The sequence below is a fragment of the Cyprinodon variegatus genome, unplaced genomic scaffold (genome assembly GCF_000732505.1).
Source record: "Cyprinodon variegatus isolate N-32 unplaced genomic scaffold, C_variegatus-1.0 Scaffold1537, whole genome shotgun sequence".
NCBI classification, from domain to species: Eukaryota; Metazoa; Chordata; class Actinopteri; order Cyprinodontiformes; family Cyprinodontidae; genus Cyprinodon; species Cyprinodon variegatus.
In genome coordinates, this window is record NW_015151990.1 from 3,140 (window position 1) to 14,364 (window position 11,225).

The window sequence follows — 11,225 nt, forward strand, 5'->3', positions numbered from 1 at the left end:
CTAAAGCCTTTGCTAACAAATAGACGCATATATAGTGGATACAATTCTTTCAGGTTTAAGTTCTGGGGCAAACATCTTTTCCGTTGTCATTGCTTATTTTTATCAATAATCATTCTGCAAAAAATTATATTTACAAGTAAAATATCTAGATAGATTGATTATTTAATACATTTTTTATTAAAATAGCCAGGAAAACATTCAAACATAAAATAATTATATAAAACAGGTTGACTGGCCTGTCAGCCAATAAGAAAGCTCAGAAAGTCAAAGCAACAATGTCAGATGATAGGAAGTCTGCTGCCATTTCAGGTAAACCCCTTATTGGTCAGCCTTCCTCTGAGATCCTTCTGTGGTGAAATGGAGAACATCTAAAACATACCATTTGTGAAAAAACATTCACTACTGTGGAATTTATTTCAGTAAAAAAATAAGTTTTAAACAAAACTAGAAAACGAAACTGGAAAAGACTAAATGTTTGTTCTAATAATTTTTGTTCTTAAACATTTAACCCCATTTAATGACAGGGAATTAGTAGCTTCTTGGTAGACTTTGAGGTAATGTGGGTTGTTACGCCTATAACTATGCATTATCCCTGACAGATTATCATTCAAAATAATTTCTACTAAACCAAAAACTCAAACATCAATTAATAACACATCTATAAAATAAAAGGGGATGTTTTTGCTCGTATGACAGCGATCGAGATAATAATCATGGAAATAGCTTGATGCAAGTGTCCACTGGTACTTTGACTATATGTACTTTGGTGATTAATCTTTTAGGTTTACATTTTAAACTGATAAAAGTTGTTAAAGCTTTTATAAAAAAAAAAGCTTCCATCATAAATTCTTGCCAAAACCTGGATGCACATGATTGAGCTATTTTTAAATGTCCCTGAATCTGTCTTGTACACATGTGGCTGTAGCAATGGTCAAGAACAACATATCGACATTTCATGGCAGGGAAGCTTGTTACTAAAGGATTCCTATGTTTTTCTTTATTATGGCTCTCAGAAATAATATTTTATAATAAACTATAGTTGAGTTGTGTTTAACATGAAGCTAATCCCCCAACCCACCTTTGCATCAGTGACATTATCAGCTGACAGCTTTCACCATGAGAGAAAATCTCTGTTTATGAGTTTGAACTGACACTTTATGGTCATGTAGAATAACAGGGACTCTCAATGACAGTTTTGCATTTTGAGAACTAACAATGACCAATCGGACAAACGTCAGTGCCACAAGGTTTCTGATAAAATGTGCAGTGTGACTGCTGCAAACAGTGTATGTTTTTTCTTTTTTGCACTCGTTTAACAAATTTATTAATGTATCCTTGCTCTCAGTTTGCAAAGAATAACATACGATTGTAATTACAATGGTTCAATTTTGAAGTGATGTACATTCTTTCATTATAATAAAGGAGCTGCAGTATGAGCACTCCTATTTTCAAAGGCTTTGGCCTTTTATTCCATATTTCAAGATGATTAAATTGTTTTTATTCAACTGGGAGTTCTTGATTTTCTAGTAATTGTTTATTTCCTGCTGTTGCTGCCTTTATTCTATTCCAGTGATGTTTAAGCAGGCCGCTCTCATTTGTTGTTAAGCTTGTTCTCAGTTTCATAAAAAAAAAACATCCTTAAAACTTACAATGAACTTTAAATAAACTTTTGTGAAAATGCAGTGAAACATATTACAGTCTTTTTTGTAAATATATATTTTTTGAACATTCATAGATCTTTTATAGAACTTTGAGTACTTTTAGGAAACAGGCTCTATTATGCAATTACTTCTATAATTCTAGTAAAGGACTGATTTCCATAGAATGTGATATTCTGAGCTGCTTTTGCCTAATAAAGTCCATAAACTCGCTAATTTAGAACAAAAGCAGATGAGCCAGTATCTTTATGTCGACCGCCACAGTTAACAAAAGATGAAAACCTTCAAACATTATTTCACTATTGTGCTTAAGTACACTGTACTTTCCTTTTCTTAGGTGAAGATATTCGGTCGTTACTTTTAGCAGAGTCTGTGTTTATTACAAAGAAGCAACTTATGATCAAGGTAAGACGCAGCGCAGCATACAGGAGGAAGCTGGGGAGGAAGTTCCAGGACATCAGAGGCATGAAGGCTTCAAGCAGGAGGAGGATCAGACCGATGGAAATCTGGACAGAGCAAATTACCTGAACATTCTTCAACTGGTTCAACTCAGACATCCCACCCTCCTTTGACCCAAAGCTTCCCCGTCTTTCAAACTTTAACCTTCTCTCTCTGCCATGGATCACCCTGCTGTTTTTAAACAAAGCAGAAGATGGTGCTGCTCCTTCCTACTTCCGTCTGTCTCCCTCTAGAAATCAGGTAAAGAGGCAACTGGAGACAGAATCACAATAAAGCCTCAGGTCCAGTAGGCGTCAGACCCAGAGTCCTGTGCAGAGCAGACTGTGGGATTCTACAGCACCTCTTCAAGCTTAACCACTGCCATCTTTATTAGATCCTTAGCTCCACTCTTCTGTTAAACATCGATAGTTATCTGTTGTCTGACCAAAGAGTTTGAGTTTAGCATCAATGATCCAAATTAGAGGTTTTGTTTTATAGCTCCAAGAAGTTCAAATGCAATATGTTTTGCATTGAAGTCTTTATGATGATGCTTCAATTATGCAATTACTCTTATACCAAAAACGGATACATGGCCTGCATATTTAAAGATGTTCCTTTTAATAAAAACTTTAAAGTCTGGTCAAAGCACAAACTGGAGAACAGATGAAAGAAATGTCATTTTATTAAGTGTTAGTTCAGTTATAGTAACATCGATACAAAATTCACATTTTAAAAAAACAACACAAGCCAGTTATACTGAAGAAGACCTCTGAGGGTGAAATATCTTCGTTAGCATCAACTAATCAACTCAGAGAAGGTTCTCTGTCCTCATGGGCTCATAAGAAGCGATCAATAGAAACTGGAGAAGCTGGTCGCTGTACCAGTTCCTGGATCAAGTCAGTCCGCTCCAACTAGCGGCACCAATCATTTTCAAACTAACTTCATTGGTCACACTGACTCTAACTCCAGTTGGAACTGTGACTGTTGAGGATTTATTCTGTGTGCTGTGATTTCTTCAGTTGCTGTGAACAAGGGTGACAAAAAGGAAAAGCGAGCAGAGAGAGATGGCGCCGGTGAGCACAGCTTTCACCAGCAACACTGTCCAGCTGCCCAAAACGAACACATGGACGAACAACCTGAGGACATAAGAAAAAAATAAATAAGTTACAAAAACCAACCTGACTTAATCCTTGACTGTAAATCTACAGACTGATCCATGAACAAATAACCTCAACAGATGTAAAAACAGCCTCATTTACAGATCACATTTTAATGTTCTCTTATATTCCTATTTATTGGGAAACAGTGGAAATGTTTTAGCGGCCACTCTGATGGAGAATTGGAGGGTAAGAAATTAGGGAAATTACATCTCATGGAAAATGCATGCAACTGTCAGACCACACATGATTCTCTGCAGCTGTGCTTGTATAGCTCTGAACGACAGACCACTGGTCTGTTCTTTAAGGACATACACAGCAACTTAACAGGGATGTCTTGAGTCAGCCGGAGAGAGCGAAACCTTGAGGAAATAAAACCATCTGCTTTGGGCAAAATAAAAAGCAAATCTGGAGGTAAACAGTCAGGTTTGCCCCATTTGGAAAAATTAATTCAAATAGTTATATAAACGTGGTATGAGCTCAGAGAACTAAAGATGGGTCAAGTAAAAAGGCGACTTTCTTTGAGCTTCAAAAATCCCTCAAAGTGCCGCTTTGTATTTTGATTGGCAGGTGGAGCAGATCTTAAACAATGACTGTAGCTCGGCTTTTTTTTTACATTTAATAAAAGCACCTGAATGTTTCATTTCTTTTTGGACCTTTCAAGATTTGATGTAGTAAGTGTAGGACATTGTTTTCATTGGTGGAAAACTGATAGGGAAATGATAAGTGCAGCACCGTCCTGCATAAATCAGGACATCTGGTCACACTGTGCATAGTGGGAGCTTCTAAGCAGCCAGTGTAGCAGAAATAATAGAAGCTACATTGAAGCTTGTGCCATGAGACGTGAGCAGCGTATCCTGGCCTTTAAGTTGAGAGATGCAGCTTGGTCTCAGTAAATCACCCTGAAAATGCAACATGTCTCAGTGCAGAGAAAAAAGGGAAAGCTATGAAGAAACATGAGAAAATATCTAAGTTCAGTGACATCACCGCCATCATAATGAACAGCCATGGGTTCACTGATTAGCCTAATTACAAGCTATGCAGGTTTATCTAAACAAACACATTAATAAAATATATTTTAAAAAAAACTAAAATAAAAAAAGAAACATATTTATGAAAAAATTGCATCATTTCTATATGACAATACTAAACACACTTCCCAGCTTATTTCCACCTGAATCACTGAAAGAAACACTCCATATAGATCTATTTCTCTAGGTGTAGCTGCAAAAACTCCATCAGAGATCCTGTGGTTCACATGACTACCTACAAACTCTGAAAAGAAGAAATTATTTTGCTCAGGTATGCAATAAGCAAAACACCTCAGCCATGTAGTAGATGCGCCTGTTTCAGTCTAAATCTATGCTTTAAATGTTTTTCACAGAGATCTGTAACGCTGTCGTTTTTATGTAACAGAGTGTGTGACTTACTCAATTAAAAAGGCCTTATATACACACAGGGCCAGCAGCACAGTGACCGGCAGCCTGAAGCTCTTAGGGAGGTCATATCGGGTGAACATCCAAACAACAGCTGCCATGGCGATATAATGGACCTAAACACACAATTATTTAGGTTAACAAATCTAGAATATAAATAAGCCCAAACAAACAGAACCATCAGGAACATGAGCTATCAGGGTTTAAATGGAAAGAAAGGAAAAAGGGTGATTATAGTGAAGCTGCTCACCAGACTAATGTTAGAGTCAAAGCTCATCTGGATGTACTTCCAATCGAACTCTATTCCTCTGGCGCCGACCCAGAGAGGGAGAAACCTGAAGAAACATCAAGGTACCAAAACAAAAGATATTAAGTATTTATACATGTGGATAAATTTTATAGGAAATATGTTTGTTTGCAGCAGGAGAGTTGGTGCTAACCTCGACATCACAAGTTCTGCTGTGGCCCAGCCCATGGCAGCAACCATGATCTTATACTCTCCTTTCCCAGCATTACGAGACATCACTAGATGAAGACCCAACAGGTCGGCCAGGTCCACTGTGGACTTCATGAACTCCTGAGAAATCAACACATTTTTATTCCATGTTAAGTCTTATCTTGTGGAGGCTAGAATAAAAGTCCGTTTTAGATCTTTGATTTCATGATCTGCATGTTTTCCTAACTGAAAGCAGCCAACATGACTCCCAATCTGGACAGACTTACAGGAGAGTTTAGTAACGAAAAATAATCTAAAGAGGGCTACAGATTTTTATCTGATTTTCGTTCTACAATAAACTTTTAAGACTCACCCCAACAAAGTCATAAACGCCGGCTCCTCCTTCCCAGGTGGGGAAAAATGTAGCAAGAAACAGCATCTAACAGACAGAAAGATAAAGGATGAAGAGAAGGATGTTTATAAGCTCTCCAACAGAAGAACATCAGTTTGTATAACGATGTATTTTCTGTTGATGCTCAGAAACGGTTCAGATATTAACGGGAGAAGAGATGCAACCAGAATCCAGGTAATAATTCAAAAATCATAATTGTTTTTAGATTAATGAGAGAAGAAGTCTCATAGCTAGCTAGTTTCCTTGGAGTAAGGTATGTAAAACTGAAACTAGAGGAAAGAGACTCCCTGCACACAATATGAAGGCTGAATGATTCAGTTAATGTGCCGTGAGCCTTTCTGTCATGAATGTTTATCAGGACAGAAAAGGCATGGTTAATATTTAAACTGTAAATTCAAACAGTGTTTAGAAAAAAATCTTCATTTTCATCCTAATACAAAGAAGAAGAATGTTTTAGTAAAGCCATCTAAAATTACCACATTATTTAATAACAAATGATACTAAAAACATTGGAAATAATTGAATTCCAAGTTAGTCTTCAGTTAAAATATTATTCTAACCCTGTTTTACAGGGAGTGATTACACTAATATATAAAGTGACGCCGCTCCTTTTCATAGTATAAATCAGGGGCCTTCAACGTTTTCCAGGCCAAGGGCCCCCAAACTGATGGCAAGATGGAGCGGGACCCCCTAATTATATGAACATATTGTATGAAATTGTGTTATATCAAACTGGTCCTAAAGTCACTCTATAACAGATGGAGTCATGTAACGAAAGTAATTTCTCCCTGGGATTATTAAAGTATTTCTAATTCTGATTCCTGGTTGATGGGACAGGTGTTGTGAATGAAACGGTGCCCAGATTGAAAGAGCTCCTGTGTGTCGCTGAATGTGAGCATTGATGACTTAAAGACATCTTCTGCCTCCATTTATCTGTTTACTACAGTGTGTTGAATTCATGTTAATTTGGATTAAAAGACATTTCAATTAGTGTGAAAAAAAAAAAACAGAAATAAAACACATTTCTAGTACAGTTTTCATTAAAACCCCAGAAACTGCTAATCAACTAAAACTATTCTGATCACTCCATTTCTAAATGAAGGCAGAAGAAACAGTTTCTTTACTTTGCACAGTTGGACAAACAGGTACGTTGCTCCAGCCTGGACGCATCTCCAGAAAGCATTATACTCGGAGCTAAAGAACAGAAAAACAAACAAAGTTAGGTTAGTTAGTGGGACTAGGACATAAAGTGCAAGTTATGTCAGATTTATGAAATATAAGAGCAATTTTTCTTAATGATGTGATACCATAATAGCTGGGACTGGTCCAAATGCACGTTACATAGTCCTAAAAGGATTATAGGCCCCCTCTTCCCAAACTTAACATTACTAAGAAGCTTATGAGATAAAATAAGATTCTCAGAGCATGTGTTGGTGCTGCAGCTGAGTGCTGCATGAAGCAGGAGTCTACTTATTATAACAAATGACCATTTAATTTCTCTAATTCTTAATTGAGTCATTTATAAACACAAAAACATGAAACACTCACAGGCCACTGCACTTGTATGTGATAAAGTAAGGAAAGTAAGCCAGGGCAAAGCAGTTTCCAAAGTGAAAAAGTGTCATGGCGCCTGTTGATGAAAATCAGCTCCCTGTGCAGAGAGACAAAAAAAACAACAACAACAAAAAAAACACAGGTTTAAGGTAAGTATGATTAAATGATTAAAAACTGATCCTCACAGGCCAATCGATACAGTAAATACTCACTACGGAATAGGTCTAATCTCACACTTATAAATGACTCACAGATGACAATATATTAAAGTCACAGTGACTGATCGACAAGTTGCTTTTACCTCCTTAACACATGCATAAAATGTTTTAAATGGCTAATTAAATTCACCCACATATAATTAACTAGAAAAAAAAAACAGTCTGATAGTCGTTCATTTAGTATTTGTTTCAAGAAACATCAAATTAACTGTTTGAAAAAAAGGATTTATAAAAAATGATCACATATCGTTGAAAAGCATTGAAATGTAACCATCAGCTAGCTAAGCTACATTAACCTCACCTTCATCTTTACGTTGCCCCTATCTAATATCGGTATGAATAAACAAATAAAGTGTGTTTCATTCAGTGAACCGATACATATAACTGTTATACATTTAACCAACAACAAAATAAAATAAAAAGTTTAACTTACTGGGATTAAATAGCTGATTTAATGTACACCGTCTGGCAGCTGAATGACAAGCGGAAGTCAACTGTGTTACAGCAAACTACCTCCGATAGAGTACAGTGTGTTGACCAAAAGGTTCCGCGTCGTGCTTTTAGAAGCTTCGTTCTGCGTCACCGCCATGTTGGATGGGTCTCTCCTCACTTAGCTTAAACACAGAGAGAAACTATGCCCGTAGTTTGTGCTGCTAACGGCTGCAATAACCGGCGCAGTACTCAGAGCAGATCACGTAGGATTACATTTCACAAGTAAGAATAAACAATAAACATTTTTATTTATTTCATCATAGCTAAAGACATTCGACAATCAATTATCTTTGTTTTTTTTCTCTTCACATTTTGAAGGTTTCCCAGCAGGGGCGTTGCTAGGCACAAAGCTTTACTGGGGCACTGGCCCCCTACCGCATATGCCCCTCCTGCCATACACAAATACAGACAAGCACACTGCCCCCACCCTGATAAATTCCTACCAAAATTACCAGTTGAGATATTAATGAGTGTAAGAGCATATTTATTTTAACAAACATGAACATTTTCAATATTACAGCGATAAAAAATAAACATTACCAACTTTAAAAATAAAAAGTTTACTTATACTCTTTCTGAAGTAATCATTAATTCCTAGGTTTCAGAGTTTTAGTTCAGGGGAAAGTTTAACTCAACCCGAACTAAGTTTTTCTTTTATTTATTGAGCATTAAAGTGTACCTCCTATTTTTCATTATCAATCACTAGACTGTGCCTCAGCTTAGAAAGTTCTTCCTTAACTGATAAAATAGCAAGATGATGGAGCCTGTCTTGTCCCATTGTGAACCTCAGCCAAGTTTGGAGCCTTCTCAACACACTGAATGACCTTTCACAACTACAGCTGTAGAATGTGATTTTGAGGGAGATCTGGATGACCTGCGTTAGTGTGGGGAACATGATGTCATCAAGCAAGTTGAAAACACACTGCATATCCTTGATGACAAGGCTTTCTTTTTCAACCAGGAAAAGCTTTCAAACCATTTTGAATTAAATGAACGTTTTTTTACTCCAAATTTGTCCTGGGGATAGTGGGGGGATAGTGGGACAACTTCACTTGTCTAGGACCATCATGCTTTCCCCTAATGTCCCCTTCTTGTTTGTGGACGCTGGTTGTTGCTCCCTCATAACCTTCATGGTCCTGTCTCTCCTGTCTCTTGCCTGTCAGTCTCGCCTCCTCCTCCCTTTGCTACTCCAGCACCTTCATTCTCATTCTCTACAGCAAACATTAAAAAACTTAAATTTATAATTAAGTAAATATCTATCATATTGCTTATAACGTTCCTAATGTAACTAGTTAGCTTAAATCACTAATTCATTAGGGGACCTTACCTCCCTCTCTCATCTTGTTTTACTGCTTCCCTGTCTCTGCTTCATGTGAGGAATTTCCTGATATCAATCTACAAACAAGTGCAGTCATTTTCAGTTAGTAGCCTATAAATCATGTGGTTTCACTGGGAAAATAATAAAATTGAAAGGTAAGACAATAGTGTTATTGGATCCAAGCATTAAAAGTTTATTATCCAAAAGGTTAATGTTCTTTTAATGCTAAAGATGTGCAAAAATGTGTGGGAGAACAAGAGCAGGACAAATGTATAAAACATTGGTGAAATACCCCAGAGAATATACTAAAGTCAGTCAGGGAGGACAGAGATTTTATAAAAAATATATGCTCATAACTGTATAGTGAAGCAAAAGGCAATGATTGTAGAAAAAAGAGCTTTATTACTTTTATTTATAGTTCCCAATGTCACATCATGGCAACAAAGAAGTGACAGAATCAAGATGACAGTAGAATCTGCAGTGGAGTTTTCAGACATCAAAGACACTGAAGCTGAAAACAAACATGAGATGCTGAGTATCAATAACAAATTATCTCAGAATATGAATTTATTAAAAAAAATAAAAATAAATGATTTATAAATTAATACCCTGAGATCTTTTTCCCTAATAGAATCAGGGAAGTAAAAGCTGCAATGGAGTAGCTGTTATTAGGGAAAAACACAGAATGAAGTACAAGAAAGAAGCTGAAGAAAGGTGTTGGAACTGTGGAGGTCGATGAAGAGTTATCTATGCTGGATGCGAGGTGAGAAAGAAAGCACAGGAAATACAACACGTTAAATCAACAAAAAATATAAGCTATGCAGCAGTGAGGAATGTTCAAGAACAAAATAAAAAAATAAAGCAAATAAAGCACAGAATCACATCCCAAATACAAAGCAAAGTAGAAATGGAAGAAACTTTCCAGAGAAAGAGAATTATTCATAGATTATGTCCTAAACCGCGCTAACCACGTTAACAACAAGACAGAAAATATCAGAATAATTGCAAAAGGAGCTGGAAAATTTTTAGGACTGAAAGAGGTAAGTTGAAAAAACACTTTTACAAGGTGGGAGACAGATGGAATAACAACTAATCCAGATGTAAATAAAACAAAGTCATTTAAGATAAATAATATTAAAAGGATAGCGATTCAATGAATATATCGATCGATTAGAAAAGAAAGTAGAACTAAGATATTAAAGGGACAGGATTGTTAAGTTTATTTATTGATTAAGACTTAGACAGATTTATTTTATAGAAATTTTGTTTAAAACAGCTCTAAAAAAATTCATTTTTTATTTACATTTCTAACATTAGTATTTTTTTTAATCAAAATTACATTTAAATTAGATGTTTTAAAGATTAAAGAATAAAACATAAATGTTTAGGTAATTGTTGTTGAATAAATTGTATTTATCATATTATAGAAGTATAGACCGTACATAAATGGTCATAATTAGTATAAAACATTATCTAGCAGGTAAATATATATTAACTAGAATACAGACATTTTGCTACACAATCTATACCAGTAGGTGGCGACAATACACCTTCACCTTTTGTTTGGCAACCGCCATTATACTTCACATAGAAGGAGAAAAAAAAGAAGACAGACGAAGAAGAACTTCCGATCCACACTCCATTCCAGTAGATGGCGGTAATGCGCATCAATAAATTGCTTGCCAAGCGCCACAAAAAAGAAGAAGACGTTGATGGCGCAATCGGTCTCCACCAAGTGACGTCAATTGTTTACCTCGGGCGCGGTGCATCGTGGGAAAACCACCATATTAGGTGGAAAGGCGAGGTAACCCTGTTCTTTCGGCACAGTTATTTTCCAGAAATGACACGATCGTGTTGTGTGGTAGGCTGCCGGTCCCGGCATGGCAGATCGGTGGACGAAGGAATCCGTTTTTTCCGTTTTCCAACCTGGAAACGATCACATGGACCTCAATTGGAGGAAATAACAAAGAGACGTCGCATGGCCTGGCTTTCAGCAGTGAGGAGAAAGGATCTCATTTTCAACAAAACATTCCCCCACATGTGTGTTTGTTCTCGGCATTTTCATAAAGGTAACATAAACTTTTAATATTACTTAAAAACGTTATA

General features: G+C 36.5%; 2 protein-coding genes across 2 annotated transcripts in view; one reads left to right on the top strand and one right to left on the bottom strand.

Annotated features, from left to right (window-relative positions):
• Positions 1-2,757: 2,757 nt before the first annotated feature.
• On the bottom strand, positions 2,758-7,889 carry tmem147 (transmembrane protein 147). The gene is made up of 8 exons (XM_015403658.1): positions 7,743-7,889; positions 7,086-7,188; positions 6,662-6,731; positions 5,499-5,564; positions 5,130-5,266; positions 4,940-5,024; positions 4,684-4,805; positions 2,758-3,232 (listed from the first exon to the last, which is right to left on the bottom strand). The coding sequence occupies exons 2-8, from the start codon at positions 7,160-7,162 to the stop codon at positions 3,112-3,114; spliced, it is 678 nt and encodes a 225-aa protein (XP_015259144.1). The 5' UTR covers positions 7,163-7,188; positions 7,743-7,889; the 3' UTR covers positions 2,758-3,111.
• A 54-nt stretch (positions 7,890-7,943) lies between these two features.
• Positions 7,944-11,225, top strand: part of LOC107103823 — a 7,005-nt gene continuing 3,723 nt past the window's right edge. Inside the window, exons 1-2 of the mRNA XM_015403656.1 lie at positions 7,944-8,023; positions 8,120-8,273. Of these exons, the coding sequence (XP_015259142.1) occupies positions 7,944-8,023; positions 8,120-8,273 (234 nt within the window). The remainder of the gene's footprint in view (positions 8,024-8,119; positions 8,274-11,225) is intronic.

What these genes read in the sequence shown, in the direction of transcription:
- tmem147 (XM_015403658.1), bottom strand. Translation starts at nt 7,162, where the DNA reads ATGACACTTTTTCACTTTGGAAACTGCTTTGCCCTGGCTTACTTTCCT. An exon ending in GCGTTTATGACTTTGTTGGG is followed by an intron (nt 5,267 to 5,498) that starts GTGAGTCTTAAA and finishes TTGATTTCTCAG; the next exon opens with GAGTTCATGAAGTCCACAGT. An exon ending in GCAGAACTTGTGATGTCGAG is followed by an intron (nt 5,025 to 5,129) that starts GTTAGCACCAAC and finishes ATGTTTCTTCAG; the next exon opens with GTTTCTCCCTCTCTGGGTCG.